The 26,547-nt window shown below is 38.7% G+C and overlaps 2 protein-coding genes and 1 long non-coding RNA gene across 13 annotated transcripts in view; 1 reads left to right on the top strand and 2 right to left on the bottom strand.

Annotated features, from left to right (window-relative positions):
• LOC113677728 (uncharacterized) overlaps window positions 1-26,547 on the bottom strand; it is a 49,197-nt gene that overhangs the window by 15,054 nt on the left and 7,596 nt on the right. The window lies entirely within an intron of this gene.
• Window positions 1-26,547, top strand: part of LOC149043458 (uncharacterized) — a 44,391-nt gene that overhangs the window by 14,103 nt on the left and 3,741 nt on the right. The window lies entirely within an intron of this gene.
• LOC113677750 (uncharacterized) lies at window positions 85-26,547 on the bottom strand. 10 transcript variants are annotated; one of them, XM_089210197.1, is made up of 14 exons: window positions 26,372-26,547; window positions 25,791-25,856; window positions 24,940-24,984; window positions 24,173-24,245; window positions 23,177-23,253; window positions 22,752-22,817; window positions 22,207-22,272; window positions 21,970-22,015; window positions 21,457-21,529; window positions 13,026-13,685; window positions 11,936-12,037; window positions 11,434-11,538; window positions 10,408-10,500; window positions 85-4,275 (listed from the first exon to the last, which is right to left on the bottom strand). In XM_089210197.1, the coding sequence occupies exons 10-14, from the start codon at window positions 13,657-13,659 to the stop codon at window positions 1,268-1,270; spliced, it is 3,942 nt and encodes a 1,313-aa protein (XP_089066323.1). In that variant the 5' UTR covers window positions 13,660-13,685; window positions 21,457-21,529; window positions 21,970-22,015; window positions 22,207-22,272; window positions 22,752-22,817; window positions 23,177-23,253; window positions 24,173-24,245; window positions 24,940-24,984; window positions 25,791-25,856; window positions 26,372-26,547; the 3' UTR covers window positions 85-1,267. The 10 variants fall into 10 exon arrangements, with proteins under 10 accessions (XP_089066323.1, XP_089066320.1, XP_089066319.1 ...); XM_089210194.1 differs by lacking the exon at window positions 21,970-22,015; XM_089210193.1 differs by lacking the exon at window positions 21,970-22,015 and having other exon boundaries at window positions 13,026-13,664.

The raw sequence follows: 26,547 nt of genomic DNA, 5'->3' as shown, positions 1-26,547 counted from the left end.
AGGAAGCAGCAGGCTAAGGAGCTTTCTGGATGAACGCAAAAAAAAGTATACGCATCAACAAAAAATAGAGGAGAAAAACTGAAATTCTACTGAAAATACCTTTATTTATATCCGTTACGTCTTAAGAAATACATAAATGGTTCAAGTAAACATACCTATACAAAATTAAAAAATGTCTTGTAACAACTTTTCTAAAAAAAAGTTCACTTCGAAAAATAGATTGTTCTTCACAGCCTACAACAAAGCCTCATGTAGTCATCATAAAGAGTCTTACCTTACAACATGGCTACAACTCTATTAATTAACTCTTTGCACCCTTAGAATTATCAACTTCAAATTTCTCACAGGACTTAAAAGTGTTAGCAGATTATCACACTGAAGTAAGTTTATGAGAATCAAGTAACTGATCACCAAAGAATAATTACTCTAACCTTAAACCAATTATGGCAGTCCCTCTAGAAAATATATATATATGAGCAGAATTTATTACTAAAGACAAAAATATTACATCCGATTTTCAACTACAACAAAATCCGAGGCAGTCCAATGTTTCCAAATTATCCTCGCGTTGATAATCTGGCGGTTTACACGCACGCGCGTTACAGATGAAGCATAGTTTCTTTTAACAGCTTTATCCATTAAACGTGACAAGGTAAAAGTTGTGTAGATAAGATTGTAATAAAGTGTAACAGTCTCTTGACTAAACGTACATGCTCTTATAAAAGCTCTTACAAAAGTAAATAATCTTGGCAAACAGATGCTACGTAAGTCTTATACTAATACTGATATCGATAAATGGAAGCTACTGTGCATTCATCCTGTTCAAGGTCAGAGTCATTAATCGCTGCTTATTCCTGACGTAAACGCTTCTTAAAGTTGGTCATAAGGCAAGGTAGCCATGTCCTAGAAGGGTTCTATTTATTGCAAGTATTGTCACATGAGGATGACACTCCTACGTAACAACCAGAGCGGCAGTACCATCATCACCAATTTTATTACTACCTAAATTCAGCGTTGTCAGCGATTTGTTATATTTCAAACACTCACCCAGAGCAGCAGCACCATCATCATCAATTTCATTTTAACTCAAATCCAACGTTGTCAGCGATTTGTTATATTTCAAACACTCACCCAGTGCAGCAACACCATCATCATCAATTTTATTACAATCCAAATTCAACGTTGTCAGCGATTTGTTATATTTCAAACACTCACCCAGAGCAGCAGCACCATCATCACCAATTTTATTAACTCAAATGCAACGTTGTCAGCGATTTTTATATTTCAAACACTCACCCAGAGCAGCAGCACCATCATGTTCAATTTCATTATATCTCAAATCCAACGTTGTCAGCGATTTGTTATATTTCAAACACTCCCCCAGAGCAGCAGCACCATCATCACCAATTTTATTATCACTCAAATCCAAAGTTGTCAGCGATTTGTTATATTTCAAACACTCACCCAGAGCAGCAGCACCATCATCACCAATTGTAGTACGTTTCAAATCCAACGTTGTCAGCGATTTGTTATATTTCAAACACTCACCCAGAGCAGCAGCACCATCATCACCAATTCCATTAAAATTCAAATACAACGTTGTCAGCGATTTGTTATATTTCAAACACTCACCCAGAGCAGCAGCACCATCATCACCAATTTTATTCTGACTCAAATTCAACGTTGTCAGCGATTTGTTATATTTCAAACACTCACCCAGAGCAGCAGCACCATCATCACCAATTTTATTATCCCACACAATCAACTCTTTTAGCGATGTATTATATTTCAAACACTCACCCAGAGCAGCAGCACCATCATCACCAATTTTACTGCTACCCAAATCCAGCGTTGTCAGCGATTTGTTATATTTCAAACACTCACCCAGAGCAGCAGCACCATCATGTTCAATTTCATTAGATCTCAATTCCAACGTTGTCAGCGATTTGTTATATTTCAAACACTCACCCAGAGCAGCAGCACCATCATCACCAAATTTATTATCCAACAAACTCAACATTGTCAACGATGTATTACATTTCAAACACTCACCCAGAGCAGCAGCACCATCATCACCAATTTCATTGTCACTCAAATCCAACGTTGTCAGCGATTTGTTATCTTCCAAACACTCAAGCAGAGCAGCAGCACCATCATCACCAATTTCATTATGACTCAAATCCAACGTTGTCAGCGATTTGTTATCTTCCAAACACCCACCCAGAGCAGCAGCACCATCATCACCAATTTCATTACCACTCAAATCCAACGTTGTCAGCGATTTGTTATATTTCAAACACTCACCCAGAGCAGCAGCACCATCATCACCAATTCTATTATAATTCAAATCCAACGTTGTCAGCGATTTGTTACATTTCAAACACTCACCCAGAGCAGCAGCACCATAATCACCCATTTTACTTCCATTCAACTTCAACGTTGTCAGTGACTTGTTATATTTCAAACACTCACCCAGAGCAGCAGCACCATCATCACCAATTTCATTATCACTCAAATCCAACGTTGTCAGCGATTTGTTATGTTTCAAACACTCACCCAGAGCAGCAGCACCATCATCACCAATTTCATTATAACTGAAAGCCAACGTTGTCAGCGATTTGTTATATTTCAAACACTCACCCAGAGCAGCAGTACCATAAACACCAATTTTACTAAATGTCAGATTCAACGTTGTCAGCGATTTGTTATATTTCAAACACTCTGCCAGAGCGGCAACCCCACCTTGCAAAGATTCACTCAATGTTAAGTTTGTCACAGTTGTATTTGTTTTCAGAACGTTGCTTAAAGAGACAGCTAGAGTTTCATCTACCCCTGAAACTTCAACAGTTTCAGTTTGAAGAGAAGCGCCAAGAGCGGTAGCCAATTTTTCATCAATATTTTTGTTCTTCTTTTTGCATTCATCAACACATTTTAATATAAAGTCCACGTCTTTCTCTTCTTCCTGATTTAACTGTGTTGTTATGCTTTTCAGAAGGTTCACCACTGTTTCCTCGCATCGTGCTGCTAGCATACCAAATGTAAACAGAAGCACTTCTTTAAGTTCATGGCGATATTTTTTGCCAGCAGCTATGCTGTTCGTACTAATTTCTTTCTGGATAAGCTGACAACTGAGATAGTATGCTGCGAAGAATTCTTGGAAAGTCTTGTGAAGAAAGCTATAACGTCTAGTTGGTCTTAGTTTACTGCCTCCAGGCTGAACTGACAGAAATCCAAATCCAGGTAAATCGCTTGCTTTGTGTTTTCCAAGCTCCTTTTCGTCAAAATCCAAGTTGTCTTCAAGTAAACCTTTCAAAGCTATCGAACCAAGGTGTTTCAATTGGCTTTCGTAAAGGTCAACAAGGTCTTCACCGTTTTCTGGTATTTGCTGCTTTGTTCTGTACCTTCTTAGTACACACTCCACTATTTCCGTGTACAGCTTCGTTCTGCTCTCAGGAAATATACCTTTCAAATCTTCATAAACCAGGCAAATAAGCGCAGTGTTGAGAGGATTCGTCAATATTTCATATAACTTGCGATCAATATACAGGTGTGCGGTAAGCTGCTTGGCCAAGTTTGGTTCGGCTTTGAAGTACTTTCTGATGAAGGATTGTACATCTTCTTCAGTAAATCCCTCAACTTCTAACAGCTTGTCGCAGTATTTTCGAACTTTGACTCCAGCTTCGTGTCGTGCCGTAACAACCACGCGACAGTTTGGCAATACACGGCCTTGAATAATTTCTGAAAACATAGGTAGCTTCTTCTCGGAAACTTCATCCAATCCATCGAGTACCAGAAGAACATTAGATTGATTGTGGCGAATGAAGTCGAAGAATCTCTCACGTTGGTCTTCACCAACTTCTCGAGGCAGAAGTTGATCTTCAATGGCCTCCCAAAGGCCAGACTGAACATCACGACATTTGATCAAAAGCACTATTACGATGTTTGCGCAGCAATTTCCGGTTGCGTGTTTTCCTGAGGCCCAGTCGAAAACAACTTTTTTACAGTAAGTGGTCTTTCCCATACCAGGCTTCCCTTCAATTAACACAACTCTTGGTTCTTCACATTCTTCGTGCTGGTTGAAGATTTCAGACATCGTGACAACTCGGTCTGTTGCTTTTCCTTTCGTTTTCTTTCTGTAGATGACTTTAAGTCTGGTGTAGATGTCGTCAAAGGAGAAGTGAAAATCTTCACACCAGGGAAACGGTGCCAGCCAACCTTCCCGATTTTTGTAGAGTTGACGAATATTATCAATAATTACAGTTGGGTCAAATCCATCTGAAAAAGAATTAGTTGTTAGTTTTATGAGGCATTCTTACCGACACGCTTTATGACGCCATGACTCTCGGAAAAATAAGCAATTATACGATGACACTGAGAATGATATCGTGAAATATCACCACTTAGGTCTGAGTTATCAGACGAAGCCGAAGGCTGAAGCAGATATTATTGACACGAAGTTTGTTAATTCATAATAACATGAAAAAAAAACCGGAATCAAACTGATATTTTTTCCTTTTGAAAACAACTGCAAAATAAAACATTTCTCTCTGAGGGTGCAAAATTTTGCGAACACTACACGGTCGAGGGGCTCGGAAACTAGGCAGACTCTGAACTCGACATGATCAATATCCGCTGCATTTAATGGGTAATGAAGTCAATTTCTTACAGTACTGCATATCAATTAAGTGGCGATCTCTGTAAGAGTGGTCCAAGTGCTTTCGCATCAGAGAAAAGTTTTGCCTCAAACTCTGCCCATTAAATTATCTTTGGTAGTAGGTAAATAAAACCACGTTGATTTCTGGAAATACCTTAAAAAATCCTTTGAGAGCTCTCAATAGTCAAAGCTGCAAAAAGCCCTTTTTTGACCTTTTGCGACGTCAAAAATTTCAAAAGTTGACAAGCTCGCTCCTCGTAACGCACCACATGCAGCAAGAAATCGTTTGTATTCCTCAATTTTGTGATATATAAGGGGTTTAGAAGGCATTTCAATTTTGATATGTGTTCGCTCAGAGGTTAGCCATAATTTATTTAAAAACACCCGTCAGCCGGTTTTTCAAATTGGTCAAAAGTACTCTTTCTTTCCTGGGTGATAATTCTCAAGTCCAGGCCAGACCATAGAAAACCGGTGGATTTCTTCTAATAAGATGTTCGAAATTATAGAAATGTAAAAACACCTTTCACTTATCAATTTTCTTCGCCTGAGTGACTACAAACTTTTGGTGATTTTGCTAAGGTGACAGCAGAATTATGCATAAATCTCATATTTTAACAATTTTAAAAAGAAACGATAGTAGGTTAGAGCATTAAGAACACACAAATTGATTTTTTAAACAAAACGCGAACAAAACGTATTGGATATCATATTGATAAACGTTCGGTCAACGTGTTATAAGGAACTTTTTTTAAAAGAATTGGTTTCTGTTCTTTCACATTTGAGTTTAGAGAGTTTAAGCTATTCAAACCTGTATGACCAAAGAATTACGTCATCGCTGCCTTCTTTAGACGGGAAGAAGTAGAGATACATTTACATACACGTATTGAACACATCCCCATCTGCCGCTTTTCAGTAAAGAAATTGGATTACAAATTAAAATATATAAAATATAATACGAATTATATGTTTTTAAATAAAATGTGGTCAGTTTAAAAATTCATTAAAAAGGGGATTTTTTTAGAGCTCTCTTAAAGGAAGCGGAACTCTTACATAATTTAAGGCTTGGATCTAACTTGTTCCAGATAGATACACTTTTATAACAAAATGTTTTCTTTCCTGTTGCAGTTTTACAAAGAGGAATGTTTAGTCGTTGAAAGTTTCTGTTTATACGTCCAGATACGCTGCCTCTTGTTATATACATAGATGTTAAGTATTCCGGGGCTTGATCCGTCATACATTTAAATGTTAAAGTAGCATCTCGGCAATACAGTTGTGTTTTTACAGGGAGCCAACGTAAGTTTCTTAATACAAGAGAGATATGGTCATACTTCTTTACGTTGCAGATAGTTCGCGCGGCAAAGTTTTGAACGTATAGCAATTTACGAATATTACAGGCTGAGGTGGATGACCATACTGATTAACAGTAATATCGTTTACTGAAAATATACGCGTTTATCATGGTTTCAAGCAGTTGTTTATCGAAAACGTAATACGGCTTATCTTAGATAATTTCGACATACAAGACGATACTGCAGTAGAAATATGATTATCAAAAGATAGCGTGGGATCAGAAATTACTCCAAGGTCTTTGACTGATTGAGCCGGGTTAATGTCTTTTCCTAGTGGGGATAATTTAAAGTCCAGTAATTTGGAAGACATTCGTCGGCTGCCAAAAACTATTAGTTTCGTCTTATCTGGATTAAGCATCGAGCAATTGTTGAAACACCAATTGCGAATCCGTTGTAAGTCGGAATTAACACTTTGAGTGATCCAAGTCGTTCACGGTCAAAGACAATAGGAGCTTAGTCATCCACGTAGCAAGCAGTTGAACAATTTTGACAAACATTTGGTAGACCGTTTACATAAATACTAATTATCAACCGTCATATGATAATTTCTGATTCTAAAATTGATGAGGAAGTTATTGAGGGCGAAAGGGATTCATGTGAGAGATCTTTACCTGGTCTCTACGAAAAAGCCTAAAAATTTATCAGCCCGCTTCCTCTCCCTGCGTCATGTTAACTATATGCAAGATGTTGGTCAAAATATCAGCCTGGCAGATGAGATGATTCTCTAACTTGCCTCTTTGGCTCAGTTAGTAAAATGAAAGTATATCCATTCGCGAAATCGAAAAGTTTGAGGCTTGGATCCTCTACAATGCCAGTGACAGTTATTTGTTAGCATTCTGTCATAAATACAGCCATGATAACCACAGGTAAGCGATAATTTTAAAAGTTACAGGAAGAAACCTGTGAAAAGGTTCAGGCTTCGATGAAATTCGAACCCGTGCTTCCGACTGAAATGGAAAAAACTGCCACTTCCCATAATTACATTTCTACTCATTTTCCAGATGCAACACTAATTTGTTCGTACATTGTCCAGAAACAAGAGCTCTGGGAAATTCCTCGAGGAAACTTAACGGATCTAATTCGAAATAACCTAAGGGGCGGTACGCTAAGCTTATTTTCTTTGTAGAAACAATGCATGTCTTAAAGAAGACAACGGTAAATCGTTAACAAAAGGTCCACAAATAGTCCTGGCCAAATGTTAGAGCAACATATAACAGGAACAATTTAAAACACGTAAAAGAAGAAACTCAAAAATTGCCTTAAAAGCGGCACTGGTAAAGCTGATTTTACCTCCATGATCAAAGGCCTAGGCCTATGTAAGGCTAACTCAGACAAACCCTTCTGTACACAGGTAATGGTTTTGAACTTTTAAGGACCGGAAACTGTGATGATTAGATAATCCAGAGAATATACATCCCTTTCAACTGATGGTCTCCCTGCTCCGTCTACATGCTTCGGCACAATGCAACTATTCTTAAAAGGACCTTTTAAATGCGAAGGTTTTGGAATGGCATTTTTAGCTTTTCCGAAGACAACCCTCTTGCCAAAATTGACTATAACAGGGTAGAAGCTAGGCTTCACGTTTCTCTAAAACAACGTTTAAGGTTATTGTAAGCAAATTCACGCTTATGAATATCGTCTAACGGAACTGCCGTGAAAGGAGGGTAAAGAAGAGCATAAAAATAACCCTCAGGTATACACTACCCAAGAGGATATAGAAGAGATAAAAGTAACCCTTTGGTATACACTACCCAAGAGGGTATAGTAGCGATTTAAAGTAAGCCTTAGGTATACACTACCCAAGAGGGTATAGTAGAAATTAACAGTAACCCTCAGGTATACACTACCCAAGAGGGTATAGGAGACATTTAAAGTAACCCTTAGGTATACACTACCCAGGAGGATATAGAAGAGGTTGAAAATAACCCTCAGGTATACACTACCCAAGAGGGGATAGAAGAGATTGAAAATAACCCTCAGGTATACACTACCCAAGAGGCTATAGAAGAGATTGAAAATAACCCTCAGGTATACACTACCCAGGAGGGTAGAGTAGAGATTAAAAATAACCCTCAGGTATGTACTACCCGAGAGGGTATAGGAGAGATTAAAAATTAACCCTCAGGTAGGAAACGAAAAAATTGAATTCACACTAGTTAATATCAGGAGACCGTTCTTTGCCTGGACTCTTTCTTTTGACTGAAAGTTGAGGTATCCACCGTTAACTTATATAATCATTATCCTTTACTGGTTCCCGAATGTCTTTGTCAAGCTCGGCTATTCTTGACCGACATCTCTGCAATTCCCCATGATTATTCGACCAGAGGCATTTCCCGCCTAAAGTGTACGGTCGAGAGCGATTTGATTTAACAGGGTTATTGTCGAAAACGTGAAAAGGCTGTACCACGCTTCCTAATTAAGTCACGGATTATTCACTTGATTTAACGATTCTATTTCAACGCTTTGGTTAACTCCCACTCACAACTCTCGACTTATTCGAGAAAAAACGCACTGAACGTCCGCTGTAAGCAAGTGGAACAATGTCATATAAGGGGCGATAAAATACGTGCGGCATACATCTTGTTTGTTAAACGAAATCACTTATAAATGTCAATCAAATTAGGAATAATTGACGTATCGCGCAGTTTCCAACATTACATTTTGAGACCTCACGAATGCATCTGCAGGAAATTCTCGCTGTCTAATTAATCCGGCACAGAGACCAAATGAGCATACAACATGTTTGGTGACGTGATATTTAACGAACAGCCTTTGTTGGCGCGGTTGAGAACTGCTGGTGGGACAGAACGTATTGCAGTCATCGGGGAATCGACGAAAGACTTCGTTCTTTGCAAAAGCAATCGGCTTGATTCCACATTAACTTTTCGTTAGCACATCTGGTTGAGACTGTATCCCGTAACTCTAGAAAACTCAGCCGATCGATGGAAGACTTTGGCCTCCATGAAGAGATTGCGCCAAGTGATTCCGTTCCAAGATTTATTGTGGTTTCGTAATTGAAATTCGCGCTTTTAAAATTAGATGAGGTATTAGTTATCAGGTGAACCTTTAAAGGCCTGTTAACATGGAGGTGGGGGACCCCGGGTAGTTGAGGTAACCCGCCTAGCCGTGGTCGAAAAATAAAACGCGTTTACATGCAATCTTACAACCTCGGGGTGCTGGGGTGAGGTTTCTTGAGGTTGCTGTTGTGCTTGCAATTAGGGAGTTTCAGCATAGGCGTCCCAAGCTCACATCTCGAGAAAGACGAAAGATTAATTCTCGGACACATTTGTATTTATTCATGAAAGCGTCACGCGTTGTGTTACGCGGTGTTAGGTTACGCGAGGAATCGTAGACTGAATACGTTATAAGGAATAGTTTGGGAAACGAAATATGGTCGATTTACAACGCTAAATATTCCAAAATGTAAAAATTTTACACTCCTTGTGTTTCTGTTGCGGTTTCTGGTAATTTCTACCATGAGACGGTTACGAAACGTACAAAGTTTTAAAACATACGTGTTGAGCTTTATGCCATGAACGCGACCCCGGCTAGGTGGGTTACCCCATCTTGGGACGTTTACATGGCAAATTGTCACCCCGGCATACAGGGTTACTCTATCTGGCAGACCGGGCAACCCGCCTTGGCGGGCTACCCCACCTATCATGTAAACGTGATCAAGATAAAATGAGAGATTATATGGAAAGGCTGGTAACCTCACCTAGGCGGGTCACCTCACCTACTTGGGGTCCCCCACCTCCATGTAAACTGGCCCTAAGTTAAAATCAACAGGTTTTAATAACCGCATTGACACCTACCGACTGCAAGCGTTAAAGTAATTCTCTACACCGATGACAGAAATGATCGCGCCCCTGTAGAATGCGTGCTGCGAATTCTTTTCGGGGCCAAAGCTCCTCATGAGATACCGTGCTGCTTACAACTGAACTACGAAGCCACATGTTGGATGTGAGGCAAATTATGATGGGTTTATTTTTCCCATGGAGGCATCTGATTCAATTTGTGATGAAATAACAATTGCTGTAACTGATTCCTACCCCAATATTTCAAACTAATTTTTTGTTATTCTCCCCATGCGCTGATATTATTGGGTTTAGTGTAAATATACGTTCGCTCGCAAATGCTGCAATCTGATTGGCTAGGCTACTCACTATTTATTCCGTGACAGATAGAAAGAAATGTAAACAGCACAGGGGATGGCCCATTTGTATTAATATTCAATAAAAACATGAGCCTGCCTTTTTTCCAAGTCTTGCATGACTTTTAGATTAAATTAAACTTTTAGATTTTTCGCTCTCAGTTTCATGTGTGATAACTGATTCAAGCCTCGCCCTTAAAAACTAACTGGAGCCAGTATTCCAATTGTCACTTAGTTAGCGCAGTACGCACCTTGCTGCTCAGTTGCTCTTTGTTGTGCCACCAAATCGTCCAACCTGTGACTCACGTTTCGAACATCAATTTTGATTTGATCAAGGTAATCCCCTGAGGATGAACATTTCAATATTATTAGCGGAGCAGAAGCGTTAACTGATGGCCACTCCATTTAAAATACATCGTGTATGAAAAACAATAAACTTGTCAAAAATAACTTAACGTCATTGCTAAACATTAACATTAATTCCCATCTCTGTTGTGCAACATATCAAATGGCTTTGGCAGAGGTTTCAGTAACTATTTCCACACGTGGATGACGATGGTTTAATAGGCGGCTGTGCCCGGAAGAGGACTGTAGAGCAAAACCTAAACATGATAGCCCCGCCAGTTGCACAAACGGCGATGAGAGGTCTTATTGCAAATCCTTCTAAAGAGCATCTTTTCGCACCCTCAAGACACAGGTCTACTTTCAGTGAAAATGAAGCATTATTCATCGCTTATCTTCAGAATTTTCATTCAAATTTTTGTTCTTTATAATCTGTTTCGGAAACAAACAGCACCTTTTTATTGTATTGTTCGTGATTTCCGTGCGATCACATGCCAAGTTTTGCTAGTACATTTGGCTAGTTTATTATGTGCAGTTTGAGCCTCGTTGGTTTACAGACTTTGGGGCCGCTCCTTTAAACGAGGTCTAACCCAAACCGCGGTTTTACACAAACAATGAGACACTTTAGTCTCCCTTATCGTTCTAAACAACATATGGCAGTTTGCGGCCTTTCCCTTCATCTAGGCGGTTCAGAAAGCCGCAAAACACCAGAAGAAAAATTTATCCTCCAAATCGGCACTCTTAATCCCTACGGTAACAACGAGCGCTTTTCTTCTTTCCACGAGGTTATATAGGTTTAATCTGTTTTAATGTAGTTCACTCGAAAAATGCAACGTTCTTCTTCTTATGAACACTCACTTAGAAATAACTCTCCCAAAGCTTAGCATTTCCATAGATGAATCGCCCTTAAATTCATAGCTGCTATAGGGACTGACCTTGAAGTTGCGTTTCCTCTTGTCGGGCCATCATGAAACTCTCCAACTTGTCATGTATGTTTCCAACTTCACTTCTCATCTGATCAATGTCATTTCTCACTTTTTCTAAAGTTAAAAACACATATTCGTCTGAAAGAAGTCCAGGTTTTTCTTTCTTCTACTTTAATAGAAATAGCCGAAATTCGTTTATGAAACAACCAACATTGGAAAACCAAAAGACCTTCATTAATTTGTTCTTAATCTATCTGGGAGTATAAGTATCGTTATTTATTACTAGTTTCTTTTTTTTTGGGGGGGGGGGTCGGGGGGTCGGGGGGGGGGGGTCGTTTGCTACATTTTTATCTACCATTAAAATGATCACAGTGCATGCAGCAATATGCACCTTACTACGCTATGACTGTTGACGGGATAGAAAGTTTTGAAACATCTCTCATACTGCACTCGATTTTAAAAGGTTACTGTTAATTGAAAAGTGACCGAAGAAATAGCATCTAGAACTCACCCTGATCTTGTGCTTCATGTTGCCGCACCATTAAAGTGTCCAGTTTATCACGTAGGTTTCCAACTTCAGTTCTCATCCACTCAAAGTCATTCGTCAGTTTACCTGAGGGTAAAAGCGTATTTCAGAGTTTTATGAGTTAGGGCTTTCCCTTAGGAATTGAGTCTGAATCCTCATTGAAACGATGAAATTTCCTCTCAGATACAAATAACACTCAAACAAGCGTTAAAAACTAACAAAGATTTGTGCTAAAGATTGATAAACCTCATGCCAAAGGATAATCTATTTTCGATCACAGATTAAGCGAGAGGGATGGAGTTTCATAAAAAAACTTACCTCGATCCTTAGTTTCCTGTTGTCGAGCCATCACCGTATCCAATTTTTCCAAAATATTTCTAACCTCACATCTCACCTGATTAAGGTCTTTTTTTATGTTTAATGTGCATCCTAGAGTTTTGTCTATCCATCTCTTTTATTTTGTTTTTTTTTTCTTTTTCACACGCTCGGGACAAAATGAAAAACATCTTTCTCTGTATCTTTTACCAAGCTTAAAATTTACCATCTTTCTTATTCTTTATAAAAACATGTCGCTATCGACATTGCTGATCCTAGCAGCATGCAGGACGCGTGTCATATATGAACTGCGTAATGGGCTTAGCTCACCATAGAGTCTCTGTGGCTCAGTGGTAGAGCATTGGTACGCGGAATCCAAAGGTCTGAGGTTCGATTTTTCATGTCCCATGCTCGTAACGAGGAAAAATATATTTTTCTTTATCTTGAGCTGTTTTTGAGAATCTTTGATTTAATCAAGCGGTATATCCCGAATCGGATTTTTTTGCTTAATCTTCAGCACCTGTCTGTTTACCATTGAATCGTGATTGGTTTTATTTTTGCTTCTGATTAGATGAAGATTTGCTCGAATATTCTTGACCAGTGTGAATTATGGCGACTGCAGATGACCAGTGGGTAACATTAAAAAGTTGTAACTGATGCATAACTACAGAAATCAAAGCTTAAATGTCCGGGCTGAATTTGCCATTCCTCCTGACACCTTTTGCTTGATTAAGGTTGCATTCTTCAGAATTATATTTACCTTCAATATCTTGGAGCTTTTCTTTAATATTGTCTTCATCTTCCTTCCACTGCTTCAGCAGCTGTCTGTAGTGTTCTTCAGTGTCAGGGTCCATGCACCCATTCTTAAGCTTACAGATAGCGGCTCCATAACCTGCTCCTACCAGTCCTACTATGGCATTGCTAATCTCCTGCCAGTAGTTGTTGAATGCAAAATCGTCCACAGAGGCTTGGCTAGCATGGCCATACACAGTATTACGGTAGTATTTCAGCCTGGCGATGTTGGCCTGCTTACTCACGTCTGCAGGAGGGGGAAGACTGTCCCATCCGGTGCTGGGAGGGGCCAATGTACAGATGTTCCTCAGTAACACCATCAGTAGTGTGATATCAAACTCTGCTGATGAAACAGATGATGGACTAGTTGGATACAGCTTACCCCATTGCGTAGCATTCAATACCCTCTTGTACTTTAGAGACTTTAGTGCTGCATGCACTGGGTGACGCCCCAAAACTGTGTGAAGTCCTGCAGGAGGGTGAATGGCATCAAAAGTGTTTCTCAAGGCTTTGGATCCAACATCCACCAGAAGGCGACAGAGTCGAGCATAGTTGGTTGTCTCCTTGGTAGAAGGAAACGCTGGTGTTGCAGCTGATGCCATGTGCCCTAGTGAAGATCAATTTATCCCTACAATGTGAGATTTTTCGTAGTGAAACTTTTTAGGCAACCGGGGGGGAAGCAACTAAAGTGATGAGGTTTTTGCCTGAATCACGGAGCAACCTCTCGTGAATTATAAAAAGAATCAGTGAAAAAAATTAATTTAGCATGCCACAAGGAACTCTGGTAGTCTACTTTTTTGGGCACCTTAGAACTAAACTTCTACGCAGCACTCTTAAATCAATTTTTTTTCACTGATTTTTTTCCATTTGCACAAATTGCAGAACCAAAAGGCAGAGAATTTAAGTGGTATAAAAGTACAAAGGACAATGGTTGTAGCCTAACTGGAGGGACTTTGTGTTTGAATGCAGGGCAGGCTATCAACCTCTGATCTGGTGTGCTTGGAACACTTAATAATTTAAATCATTCATTAAATTGTTTGCTGTTTTCGAACTGTTTTGGATGCTATCACTGACTACAATTAAGCTCCACTTGTGATCCTCTATCACCCGAGAAGAGAGAACCAGTGAACTACATTCTACTTTATCATAAAATGTGAAACAATGTTTATGTCAAATTACCTGAAAAGTTTGTGAAGACTTAAACTTATTTTCAATATTTATAAAAATCTCATGATAAGTGCATGTGTTTGTGGTCTTGAATCAATCTAGCTTGTTTACTACACATAAGAGTTATATAGGATTAATACTAATTATCAAGTTCATTACTTTGATTTGTTTTTGGGTAAATCATAATAATTCCTTACTCTACAAAAATTTCCTTTACAGAAAGAACTGGCTACCAAGACTAAAAAACATCCAGGAGGGAAGCTGAATGGTGGTTTAATTTCTTTCTAAAATCAACAAATTAAAAGCAATGAATAAGGGGCAAGTTTCTGAAGAAATTGTAGTGCTACTTTGGTGGGGGGGGGGGGGGGGGGGCTTTATCAACTAAAATGTATTATATATATATAGTAAGTTATTTTCCCTTAGTACAGTGTCGATATGTAAAAGAAGAGCGCGATATATCTGGACCCCTAAAGAAATTAACATTGTCCAATTTATTTCATGGTTCATCCTTTCTTCAACATCACCCCACAATGGTGCTAGCAGAAGATGCAACCTCTGCCTCAAAGAAAAATTACTTATCGTTTGCCAACATGAATTATCATCACTCAATAAAAATAATGAACTCGTGTCTTCATGCCGCCAAAGAAACAAAGCATTACTGCGTAACAACTGATGAACAAAGCATTTACATTTACCGCCACGCCTATTATGCAAATTAGTAAAGTATATAAATGATGGTTGAGAATATTCTTGACAATAGAATCCTCAGATGAGTGAGTAATCATGAAACAGGCTTGTAATGGGATGAAATTATAGTCTCTTTGTTGTTTTCCCTATCTCAATATATGTATAAAATAAATTGAACATTTAATCTCAGTTGAAAATTAAAGTAAATACTGAAGGGCATGTTAATTGGCACAGTATGCAATTAACACATGTAATACACCAATTCTCCAGATCCACAAATTCTTTTGTAATCAAAATCAGGACAAAGTAATTTTTCTGCCTAATTTTAGAGGAAGTACTAGCATCATCTTTATAATAACGATTATAGTTTAATGGACGTACATGTAATATTAGGTGTATCAAAGTAGTGCAATAAAAGGATTATTAGTGACTTCAATTATACACCTCCATAAATATTCTTCAAAGTTTACAGCCTTAACATATTCAAGAAAAAACAATCCCTTTCTTCCAGTCCAATAAATGGTTAGAAAAACCACAATTATTCGATAGAGAATTAAATGAAAAAGCAAAAAAAAAACAAACAAACAAAAAAGCGATAGGCTCATATACTGCATGTATCTGAGAGCTAGATTATGGTAGTAATAGTTTAGTACTCTTTTAAAAATTGACCCTCTTTCAGTTTTTATCAAGTAAAATAAACTTACAACAGGAAAGAACACCACAGTAAATTTTGCAACTCTTGGAAAATCTTCTTAACCGACATAATTTAATTGCCATCCTATTTCTATATAACACTTCAAATTTCATATTTAGTCCTCTTGAGTTTCTCAAGTGACTGGTCTTCTCACTTATACATGACATGGACACAACTTATATTTCTTCCCAGAATGAACAGATCAATAACTAATCAAGCCAAAAATATCCTCGTGCTTGAGGCCATTGTTATATTATTAATCAATCATCTTTATTGTAGAGGGGGTGAAAATGCGGGAATGAGTGTTTTTAATTTTTGCGACCTGTAAAAATACGAAAGTATAAAACCCCATGAACTGTGAACTTTTTTGCTTATCACAATACATAAACCTAAACGTTGACTCATTATTTTGTGATGCAATTAACCTCAACTTTTTGATGTGCATATAACCTGTGCAACACCCCCCCCCCCTTCACCCCCTGTTCAAACATATCAAGCTTAAACAAACCAAAAATTCTTATCAACCATGATATAGCTATCAATCAGAATTTCACATACTTAATAAAAATTAAGAGTTAACATCACTGAAATGGTCAAGAGTTCTTAGCATGTCTGTTCATTTGAAATACAGTGTCCTTACTGTAGTGTTTAGACATTTTGTTACTGTTATATAGAGTCATCGGTCCAAAAAAGAAGAAAAAAAGAATTACGGTATTGTACCATGGTGTGCTCGCTGGTGTAGATTAAAGAAATCTGTTGAGTTTATCTGCACTTATCTGTGTATTAACAGGCCATCATAACATTTGGCGACGAGGATGATTTTCCAAGTGTTCAAAAATTAAATTTGTGATATAATTTTTATCGAGAAGGAAATCATGCCCGCGACTGGAACACCCGTTGAACAAGAAAGCAACCCAAGCGCACCATCGTCCACCAACTCAGGTGGGGCGAGTGCAAAACAGATCCTGGAGACGATGGAATGATGGAAACGTGCTTTTAACCTGTATGTGGCCTCGAAAGGAGTAACCAATGAAGGGCAGAAAGTAGCGTTGCTGTTACATTCAAGAGATACTGAGTTACAAGAAATTTATTTCACTCGGGTGTCTGAGGATCAAGATACTTCATTTAACGATTGGATAACTATTTTACACCGAAAGTTAATGTTCCATTTTAGCGACATGTTTTCCGCCAAATGCAAGAGATGGAAGGGGAAACTATCGATCAGTTTGTGTGCCGTCTGCGCCAGAAGGCTATATCCTGTGAGTTTCCAAGCGTGGATGAAGCCATCCGTGATCAGATCATTGAAAAATGAAGAGATCCAAAACTTCGTCGAAAATTTCCCGAGAAATCAAGTGAAGCAACCTCGACTGTGCTGCGAGAAACTGCAAGAGTCCATGAAGCTGTTAACAACCGAATGCAGTCTATGGAAAGACCTAAGCAGGTGAACAAACTGTCTCCGAATGATTGACCATTAAAGAAAAAGGGGACAAAAGGAAAGAAACCTTCAAAAGAAAGGAAATGCTACCGGTGTGGTGGAACTGGTCATCTTCCACTGGACAAGAGCTGTCTAGCATTAGACAAGACTTGTAATAAATGTGGTAAAAGTAGTCACTTTGCGGCTTGTTGCAAGACAAAGTCAATCAAGAAACCTAGTGGAAGAGACCGTTCAGAAGGAGCTAATAAAGCCTCAGAAGAGAAAGAAGAAGAAGATAACTACGCTTTTGTGTTGGATACGAAGAGTAGTAATGGCTAGAGTGGTGTTGTTGATTTGTCTATTGGAGGTGTGCAGTTAAAGAATGTCCTTACTGACTCGGGGGCAACATGTAACGTTGTGGAGTGTGCTACGTGGGAGAGTCTTAAACAGAAAGGAGTGAAGTGCTAATCCGGAAAGTGTGAAAAGAAGCTGTTTGCTTATGGCCAAACCAAACCAATCGAGGTTGTTGGAACCTTGTCAGGAGAAAAGTGTGTGGATGAGTTTGCTGTTTTTGAAGGTCGTGGTAAAGCTCTGCTGGGAAAGGATACTGCTGAGAAGCTGAATGTGTTGAGAGTTAGACCCCCGAACTCACAACAAGCATACTCAATCACAAGTGAAGGAACTTCTGTGGACATTGTTAAGAACTTTGCTGATGTTTTTTCTGGAGTGGGTAAATTGAAAAATTGTCAGCTTAAGTTGCATGTGAACAAAGATGTTAAGCCTGTTGCACAGCCTGTCAGAGGGTAACCCTTTGGTTTAAGAGACAAAGTCCACAAGAAACTAGATGAATTGCTGAAAGAAGACATCATCATCATCATTGTGGTCCAACAGAGTGGTTTCACCTCTGGTGGTGGTACCAAAACCTGACGGAGACACACGGGTCTGTGTGGATATCAGAAGAGCCAACGAGGCAATTGAAAGAGAAAGGCACCCTATTCCCACTATTGAAGAGGTTCTACATGACGTAAATGGGTCAACAGCGTTCAGTAAATTAGACTTGAAGAGGGGCTTCCACCAGGTGGAAATTGAAACTGAATCGCGTCGTATTACAACCTTCATTACACAGCGAGGTCTTAATCAATACAAGAGGTTAATGTTTGGAATTACCTCAACTCCTGAGAAATATCAGAAAATGGTCAGATGTGTTAATTGGCTGTAAAGGAGTTGCAAATATTGCTGACTACCTGATCATCCATGGATGTTGAATCAAGGAGCATGATGAGAATCTGCTAGCTGTTCTGCACCGTCTCAGAGAACGTGGATTGACTCTAAATGAGAAATGTCAGTTCAGACTTCCAAAATTAACATTCTCTGGACATGACTTGAGCAGTAAAGGAATCGCTCCTAGTGAAGAGAAGGTGTCTGCAGTTGCCAAGTTCTTGCCAGATTTTTCCCAAGTTGCCGAACCGCTCAGAATGCTGACGAGAAAAGACCAACAGTTCATGTGGGAAGATGCTCAACAGAGATCTTTTCAGAAACTGAAAGATCTGCTAACCCGAGCAGAAACACTTGCTTACTTCAAGAACGAATGCAGGACACGCATTTTTGCCGATGCTGGTCCCACAGGCACAGGAGCTGTCCTCACTCAGCTGCAAGACGGCCTGTGGAGAGCAATTTCCTATACATCAAGAAATCTTACTGATATCGAAAGGAGATATTCCCAGACAGAAAAAGAAGCCCTTGCCTTAGTATGGGCGTGTGAGAGATTCAAGCTGTATGTTTTCGGTCGAGAGGTTGAGTTGGAGACTGACCATAAGCCTTTGCAGTGCATTTACAACAAGTCCTCAAAGCCATCTGCACGAATAGAACGATAGGTCCTTCGCCTACAGGGTTACAACTTCAAAGTGATCTATCGCCCTGGTAAGACAAACATCGCAGATGCTCTCTCAAGATTAAATTATGTGAATCAGAAAGATTGCAATGGTGAGGAAGCCGACTTCCTTAGAGTACTTGCACAAGAAGGTACACCAGTAGCTATGACTGCAAAGGAAGTAGAAAGAGAATCAGAGAACGATCCTGAACTGTGTAGTGTTAGGCACAACATACAAAGTGGTGATTGGTCACAGTATAAAATGACTCATTTCTTGAGTGTGAGGAATGAACTTTGTGTACTATGAAAATTAGTGATGCGTGGAACAAGGATTGTCATTCCCCAAAGCCTCAGAAGCGAAGTACTGCGCTTAGCACATGAAGGCCATCAAGGCATTGAGAAGATGAAAAATTGGTTGTGAACCAAAGTTGGGTGACCCCAGCATTTCTTATGTTTGGAAGAGAATTGAAGACAAAGCTTCCAGAACTGTGTCCAAACAAAAGTGTTCTAGATGAGAGCACAAGAAATCGTGACTGGAATCAAAAGCTTGCAGGCAAAATGTATGGTGACAAACAACGGCAAGATGTGGGCAACCGAATTACACCTGGAGACAAGACTCTTCTCAAGAACACCAAGCAATCTGGAAAGTTAGCTGCTAACTTTGAGCCCAATCCTCACACTGTTCAGACAAAGGAAGGGCAAGAACTAACCTTGAAATTGACTGACGGTACAGTGCAGCCGAGAAACTGTTCATTTCTTAAGCCATACAGAACCCCACAGGAACCAGACAACTCTACGGGAGCTGAAACCCTAGAGGATCGCATGGTCCCACCCTCAGTTGCTGACACGGTAACCACGACTGAGCCAAAGAGTAGACCGTCTCGAACTATACGGATGCCAACTAAGTTTAAGGACTTTGTGTTAAATAGGTGAACAATTTTGAAAGACAGTGCACTCTTAAGATTGTTTATGTTCTAGATAAGTGAACAGTTTTTGAGAGAAAATACTCCGTTTAGACTGTTTATTGAGTTAAATAGACATAGATTTTGTCTAAGGTTTTCACTTTTCGTTAGTTTGTTTCTTTTCGCAAAGAAAGGGAATGTAGTGTTTAGACATTTCGTTACTGTTATATAGAGTTATCGGTGCAAAAAGAATCATGGTACTGTAACATGGCGTGCTCGCTGGTGTAGATTAAAGAAACCTGTTGAGTTTATCTGCACTTATCGGATCAATATCAGTATCTGGGAAACTGGATTCCCAAACAGTTATTGAGGGTGATTTTTTACTAAAATTAGAACCTGTCATTCACACAACAAATAACAATATAAAACAACCGCATATACATCAATAGACAAAGTTACATAACATTATGTAAAGAAAAGTGGTAATATTGAATGCCACACAAATGAGTGGTAATGAGACAATTGACAACGTGTAGTTAAGACTAAGAAGCTTGTGTTCTATTAACAGTTTAAATTACATAAACATTTTCACTGTACAGTGGCAGGAGTAATATTATAACAACAGAACCCTTAACCCTTTACACCCTAGCATTAGTATTCATATTCTCCACACTGATCTCTCTACATTTCCTGTGCTAATGACAAGGAGAATTTGTTTGACAATCAGGAGCTTCTTAAATCGGTGATTATTTTTGTTATTCTCTCAACCCTTAAATTTTATTCAAGGGTGATTAACTGTAAGGAGAAATTAGAAGCCAGTCACTCTTAGGGGTTTAAGGGTTAATAAACTGATGAAAATCTTCCATCTGGCTTTTAAATGCATATTGGTTCTATGGTCATAATTTTAGGTGTTAGAGGATTGGACTCCAGTTTTAATATTATGCGATTTATTAATAAGAACATGTTGGTTATTGAAAATGTTGATTTCAGTCTGATGAATGAATTCATGTACAAATACATGCTGCCCCACAAAGATTATATTGCTTTCAAATGTTTTTCTTTTTTTCAGATTAGCTTCAATACCGTTCAGCTTTAAAAATATTATATGCAACAACTGCAGCCTGCATGAAAAATAAGCTGTGAAACTGACTTTCTTGGCCCCCACCCCTCCCTCCATACTCAATTTCCAGTCTAAATTTCACATTCCCAATTAAAATCCAACTGATTACAAGCTACAATATATCACGACAGACGCTTGAATCCTAATGCTTATTGTATCTTTAAATCGTGCAAGAAAATCACATTCTTTTTTAACAATACGGCAAAAAAGACAAATTGATTCCTAAAATAGATCAGTTTGAGGAACATTTCCCAAGTCTTTCCATTTCAGACTTTTTCACTTTCAATTTCCGCTTTCATCAATTCTCAAAAAAAATATTTGACTCTAGCATGTTTGCGTTATACGTCAGACAAAAAAAGACCAATTTAGAAATTAACATTTTACCCACAGTAAAATTTAGATCACACATACCAATAACCTTGTTGAGTTTAAAGAACTGGGAAGCTGTGACAAAGGTTATTGACGGTATGCGTTTCTTTATGTGCGATTCGTAAATGTCCCCATATAAGTATTTTACGATGATTTGTTAAGAGCGTTCTTCTTACCTTAAGCTTCAAGCTTCTCTCCTGATATAGACACAATCTGTCACACAACGCTTGAAATCGATTCCACTGACAGCTGTTGGAAAAAAGTGATATAAATTCGACTCAATCAAATAAAATCACTCGGTTTCGATTTTCGATTAAATATCTTAATTTGAAGGTCGTTCTTCAAATCGTCTCTCTCGTATCCGTGCCTCTGGACCCAAAACTGATTTTCTACAAGTAAAAAAGTGATTGACTGTCTACAAATTCTAAAGACGCTGCATTTAGTTCGCCTCCGTTGGTTTGTAATGATGCAATGCTTCAAGAACTAGGGCGTCGTCTGTCACATCATGCCATCACGGATAATCATACGTCAATCACCATATACCAAAGAATCAAAAGCATTCATCTGTGTGGCTGAGTCCAACAGAACAATGAAATGACTGTTGTAAAATGCAAATGTTACGACTAAGTTCCAAAATACTGCAACCCTGGGCCTTTCACCGCTAAGATTTCATTAATAATATTCCTTACTTTTTTTTTTTTGAATCAGCGTAGAGTACGAAGGGGTCTGTTGATTCTTGGAAAGAGTCAGGTGTGCATTGGTCAGCCCCAAGAATAGAGAGATAGAACGAAAGAATTGAAAGTAATAACTTTAATGCTTGTTGAGTAACTCAATTTGTTCTTTAATATGATATACCAATTTTACACGATCAGCTACATGTATGCGTGAATGTTCCTGTATTTATAAACTCAGTGGATTCAACTTACCTTCGCAATGACCTTTTCTTCGTTACTCAGTGTTAACTGTGGTATCTTCGAAGAAAGAATGGATTTCTAAATAAAAAATTAATAAGTTAACATGTACAGAGAACCCCATGATCAAACTGTCAACCACCATCTTGTTGTTGGTTGAGGTTGAGCCGTTAGTCTGGTCACGCGAACCTATAATCTCAATGAAATATATGTAGTTCTACTTGTTCCATATTTTGGTCTATACTTGAGTGCAATGACATTAATTCTGTAGGATAAGTACGCATTTGAAAATCAAAAAGGAACAAAAACCATGTTACAAGCCCCTCGACAGAGGACACTGATAGAAACATTTCAATTAAGGGTGCAAAGTCTACCTCTCGCAAGTGATGGAGGTTATGAAAAACACGACGCCTAATTCGTGTCATATTTTACTTACACTTGCAGCTGAAGCATCCTTAAGCTACCCTTTGCCTGCAATGGTTTCAGTGTAAGACCTCAAACGCCGAAATTTCTCTGTAAAATCATGCAGCAAACATAAAGTTAACTGAGAACTGACATACCTTCGCAATGACCTTTTCTTCGTGACTCAGTGTTTACTGTTGTATCTTCTAACAAGGAATGGATTTCTAAATTAAAAAAATAATAACAAGTTAACATGTGCAGAGAACCTCATGATCAAACTGTCAATCGCCATCTTGTTGTTGGTTGAAGTGGAGCCGTTCGTCTGTTCACACGAACTTAATCTCAGTGAAATATTTCTCGTTCTACTTGTTCCATATTTTGATCTATACTTGAGTGCAGTGCCTGAGTTCTGCAGGATATGTACGCGTTTGAAGATAAAAAAGGACCACAAAAAAACATGTTTCAAGCCCCTCGACAAAGGACGCCGATGGAAACATTTCAATTTAAGGGTGCAAGGTCTACCACTCACGAGTGATGGAGCTTACGACTAACACGATGCCTAATTGTGTCATATTTTACTTACACTTTCAGCTGAAGCATCCTTGAGCTACCCTTTGCTTGCAATGGTTTCGGTGTAAGACCTCAAACGCCGAAACTTCTCTGTAAAATCATGCAACAAACATGGAGTTAACTGAGAACTGACATCAACTTCATTTTGCGTTTAGTAACGTGATGGAAAATTCTCACCGAAAAATCTCTTTGTTACCTTTAATTGCGTCGCGGAATTTCATTCCTCGAGTAATTTGCGCAAATTTTGCGAGTAATCAATCGTGTACAATCTATTAGAGGAAGATTTGTAGATTGCAGGAGACAGCGAACCCATCGGAAGGGTTTACAGAAGAAAAATTGTGGGCGTTTAATACCAGTCAATGAGATCACGAGTTGATCAGGCGGAATGAAAAGACGAAAACTGATATCGGTAATTCCCTTGTTGTCATTTAAAGCTCCTCCACGTAGGTTAGATCAAAAGCGAGAACACGTAAAGAACACTTGTTTGCCGACGAAACTTTTGTCACGCGTGACAGATAATTGTATGAACACTAGCCCCCGTTTGATGCGAAAGTATGCACGGATATTTTTTTGCAGACATTACGCAGACATTTTCTGCTTGTATCCCAATAGTTATCGCATCTTTAAACCGTGTGAGAAAATCACGTTCATTTTTAACAATGCAGCAAAGAAGACAAATTAATTTCTACAATCACATCAGCGAGAAATATTACCCAAGTCTTTCCATTTCAAACCATTTCACTTTCGATTTATGCCTTCAGCAAGTCTGGAATACAAATTTGACTCTAGCACGTTTGCGTTATACGTCAGAAGAAAAAAAAAACCTACTTTCGAAATTCAGATTTTACCCACAGTAAAATTTAACTTACACATACCAATAAACTTGCTGAGTTTAAAAAACTAGGTGGCTGTGACAACGATTATTGACGGTGTGCGTTTCTTTATGTGCGATTCGTAAATATCCCCACATAATTATTTTACGGTGGTTTGTTAAAAGATATCTTCTTACCTTTAGCTTTCAGCTTCTTTCCTGATGTAGACACAATCTGTCACACAACGCTTGAAATCGATTCCACCAACAGCTGTTGGGAAAAAATGATATGAATTCTACTCAATCAAATAAAACCGCTCGGTTTCGACTCAAGTTGAAGGTTGTCCTTCAAATAGTCTGTGTCGTACACGTGCTTCTGGCCCCAAAACTCATTTTCTATATGTCAGCAAGTGAGTTGCTCTTTACGAATTTTAAAGACGCTGCATTTAGTTCGCGTCCGTTGATCCAGTGTTGCTTTGCAATGATGCATTGCTTTGAGCGGTAAGTACGTGCTTTGAGAATTGTGGTGTGGTCTGTCAGATAACTCGATCACAGACAATTATGCGTCAATCACCTTGTACCAAAGTATCAAAAGCACTCATCTGGATGACTGAGTGCTACAACAATAAAATGCCTATGCAACTTTTACGACAAAGTTCCAAAATACCGCAATTCCCTGGCCTTTCACTGCCAAGATCTAATTGGTAATATTCTTTGCTGTCTGTTATAAGCGATAAGTGTGAATCAATGCAGAGTACGTATGGGTCTGTCGATTCTCGGAAAGGGTCAGGCGTGCATTGATCAGCCCCAAAACAGGGAGATAGAACGGAAGAATTGAAAGAAAGAACTGCAATGTTTGTTGAGTCACTCAAATAGTTATTCTCTGTGATATACTAATATTGCGTGATAAACTGCATCTATGCATGAAAGTTCCCTTACATATAAACTCAGCGGATTAAAGTTACCTTCGCAATGACCTTTTCTTCGTTACTCAGCGTCAACTGTGTCACCTTCGAAGAAAGAATGGATTTCTAAATTAAAAAATTAACAAGTTAACATGTACAGAGAACCTCATGATCAAACTGTCAACCGCTATCTTGTTGTAGGTTGAGGTTGAACCGTTAGTCTGTTCACTCGAACTTAATCTCAATGAAATATTTGTAGTTCTACTTGTTCCATATTTTGATCAAAACTTGAGTGCAATACTTGAATTTTGTAGGATATATGTGCGTTTACAGTTCAAAAAGGAACAAAAACCATGTTACAAGCCCCTCCACAAAGGACATTGCTTGAAACATTTGAATTTAAGAGTGCAAGGTATACCACTCGCAAGTGATGGAGCTTATGATAAACACGATGCCCAACTCGTGTCACATTTTACTTACATTTTAAGCCGAAGCGTCTTTAAGCTACTCCTCGTTTGCAATGATTCAGTGTAAGGCCATAAGCACCGAAATTGCTCGGTAAAACTATGCACAAAACATCGAATTAACTAAGAACTGACATAGACTTCATTTTGCAATTAAGGTATGCCACGTTCAGTTACTTGATGGAAAATTCTTAGTAAAAAGTCTGTTTGTTATCTTTGATCGCGTCGTGGAATTATATTCCTCGCGTAATTTTCGCAAATGATGCGATTAATCAATCGCGTACAATCTATTCGAGGGAGATTTGTGAACCCCATCCGAAAGTAATGACTTGAATGCTTGTTGTGAGACTCAATATTTTCTTTAATATTGATGTACTAATTTTACGTGATCAACTTGATGTATGGGTGAATGTTCCCTTATTAATAAACTCAGTGGATTAAACTTACCTTCGCAATGACCTTTTCTTCGTTACTCAGTGTTTACTGTTGTATTTTCGAAAAAGGAATGGATTTCTAAATAAGAAAAATAACAAGTTAACATGTACAGAGAACCTCATGATCAGACTGTCAACCGCCATCTTGTTACTTGAGGTTGAGCCGTTAGTCTGTTCACTCGAACTTAATCTCAGTAAGGTATCCCTCGTTCTACTTGTTACATATTTTGATCTATACTTGAGTGCAATGCTTGAATTCTGTCGGATATATAAGCGTTTCCAGATAAAAAAGGAAAAAAATAAAACATGTTTCAAGCTCGACAAAGGACGTCGATGGAAACATCTCACTTTGAGGATGCAAGTTCTATCACTTGCAAGTGATGGAGCTTATGACAAACACGATACCCAATTTGTGACATATTTTACTTACACTTTAAATTGAAGCGTTCTTAAGCTACCACTTGCTTGCAATGGTTTCAGTGTAAGACCTTAAGCACCGAAAACCGAGAACGACATCGACTTCATTTTGCGAGTAAGGAATGCCACGTTTAGTTACGTGATGGAAAAATTCTAACCGAAAAGTCTGTTTGTTACCTTTGATCGTGTCGTATAATTACAATCCTCGCGTAATTTTCGCCAATGATGCAAGCAATCAATCGTGCAAAATCTGTTCGAGGGAGATTTGTAGAATGCGAGAGACAGTGAACCTCATCGATGGGGTTTACATTAAAATTGTGGGCGTTTAACACCAGACAATGACATCACGAGTT

Source organism: Pocillopora damicornis, chromosome 6 (assembly GCF_964200805.1).
Source record: "Pocillopora damicornis chromosome 6, jaPocDami1.2, whole genome shotgun sequence".
Classification (NCBI taxonomy): Eukaryota; Metazoa; Cnidaria; class Anthozoa; order Scleractinia; family Pocilloporidae; genus Pocillopora; species Pocillopora damicornis.
This window is presented reverse-complemented; position numbering and strand designations above follow the sequence as displayed.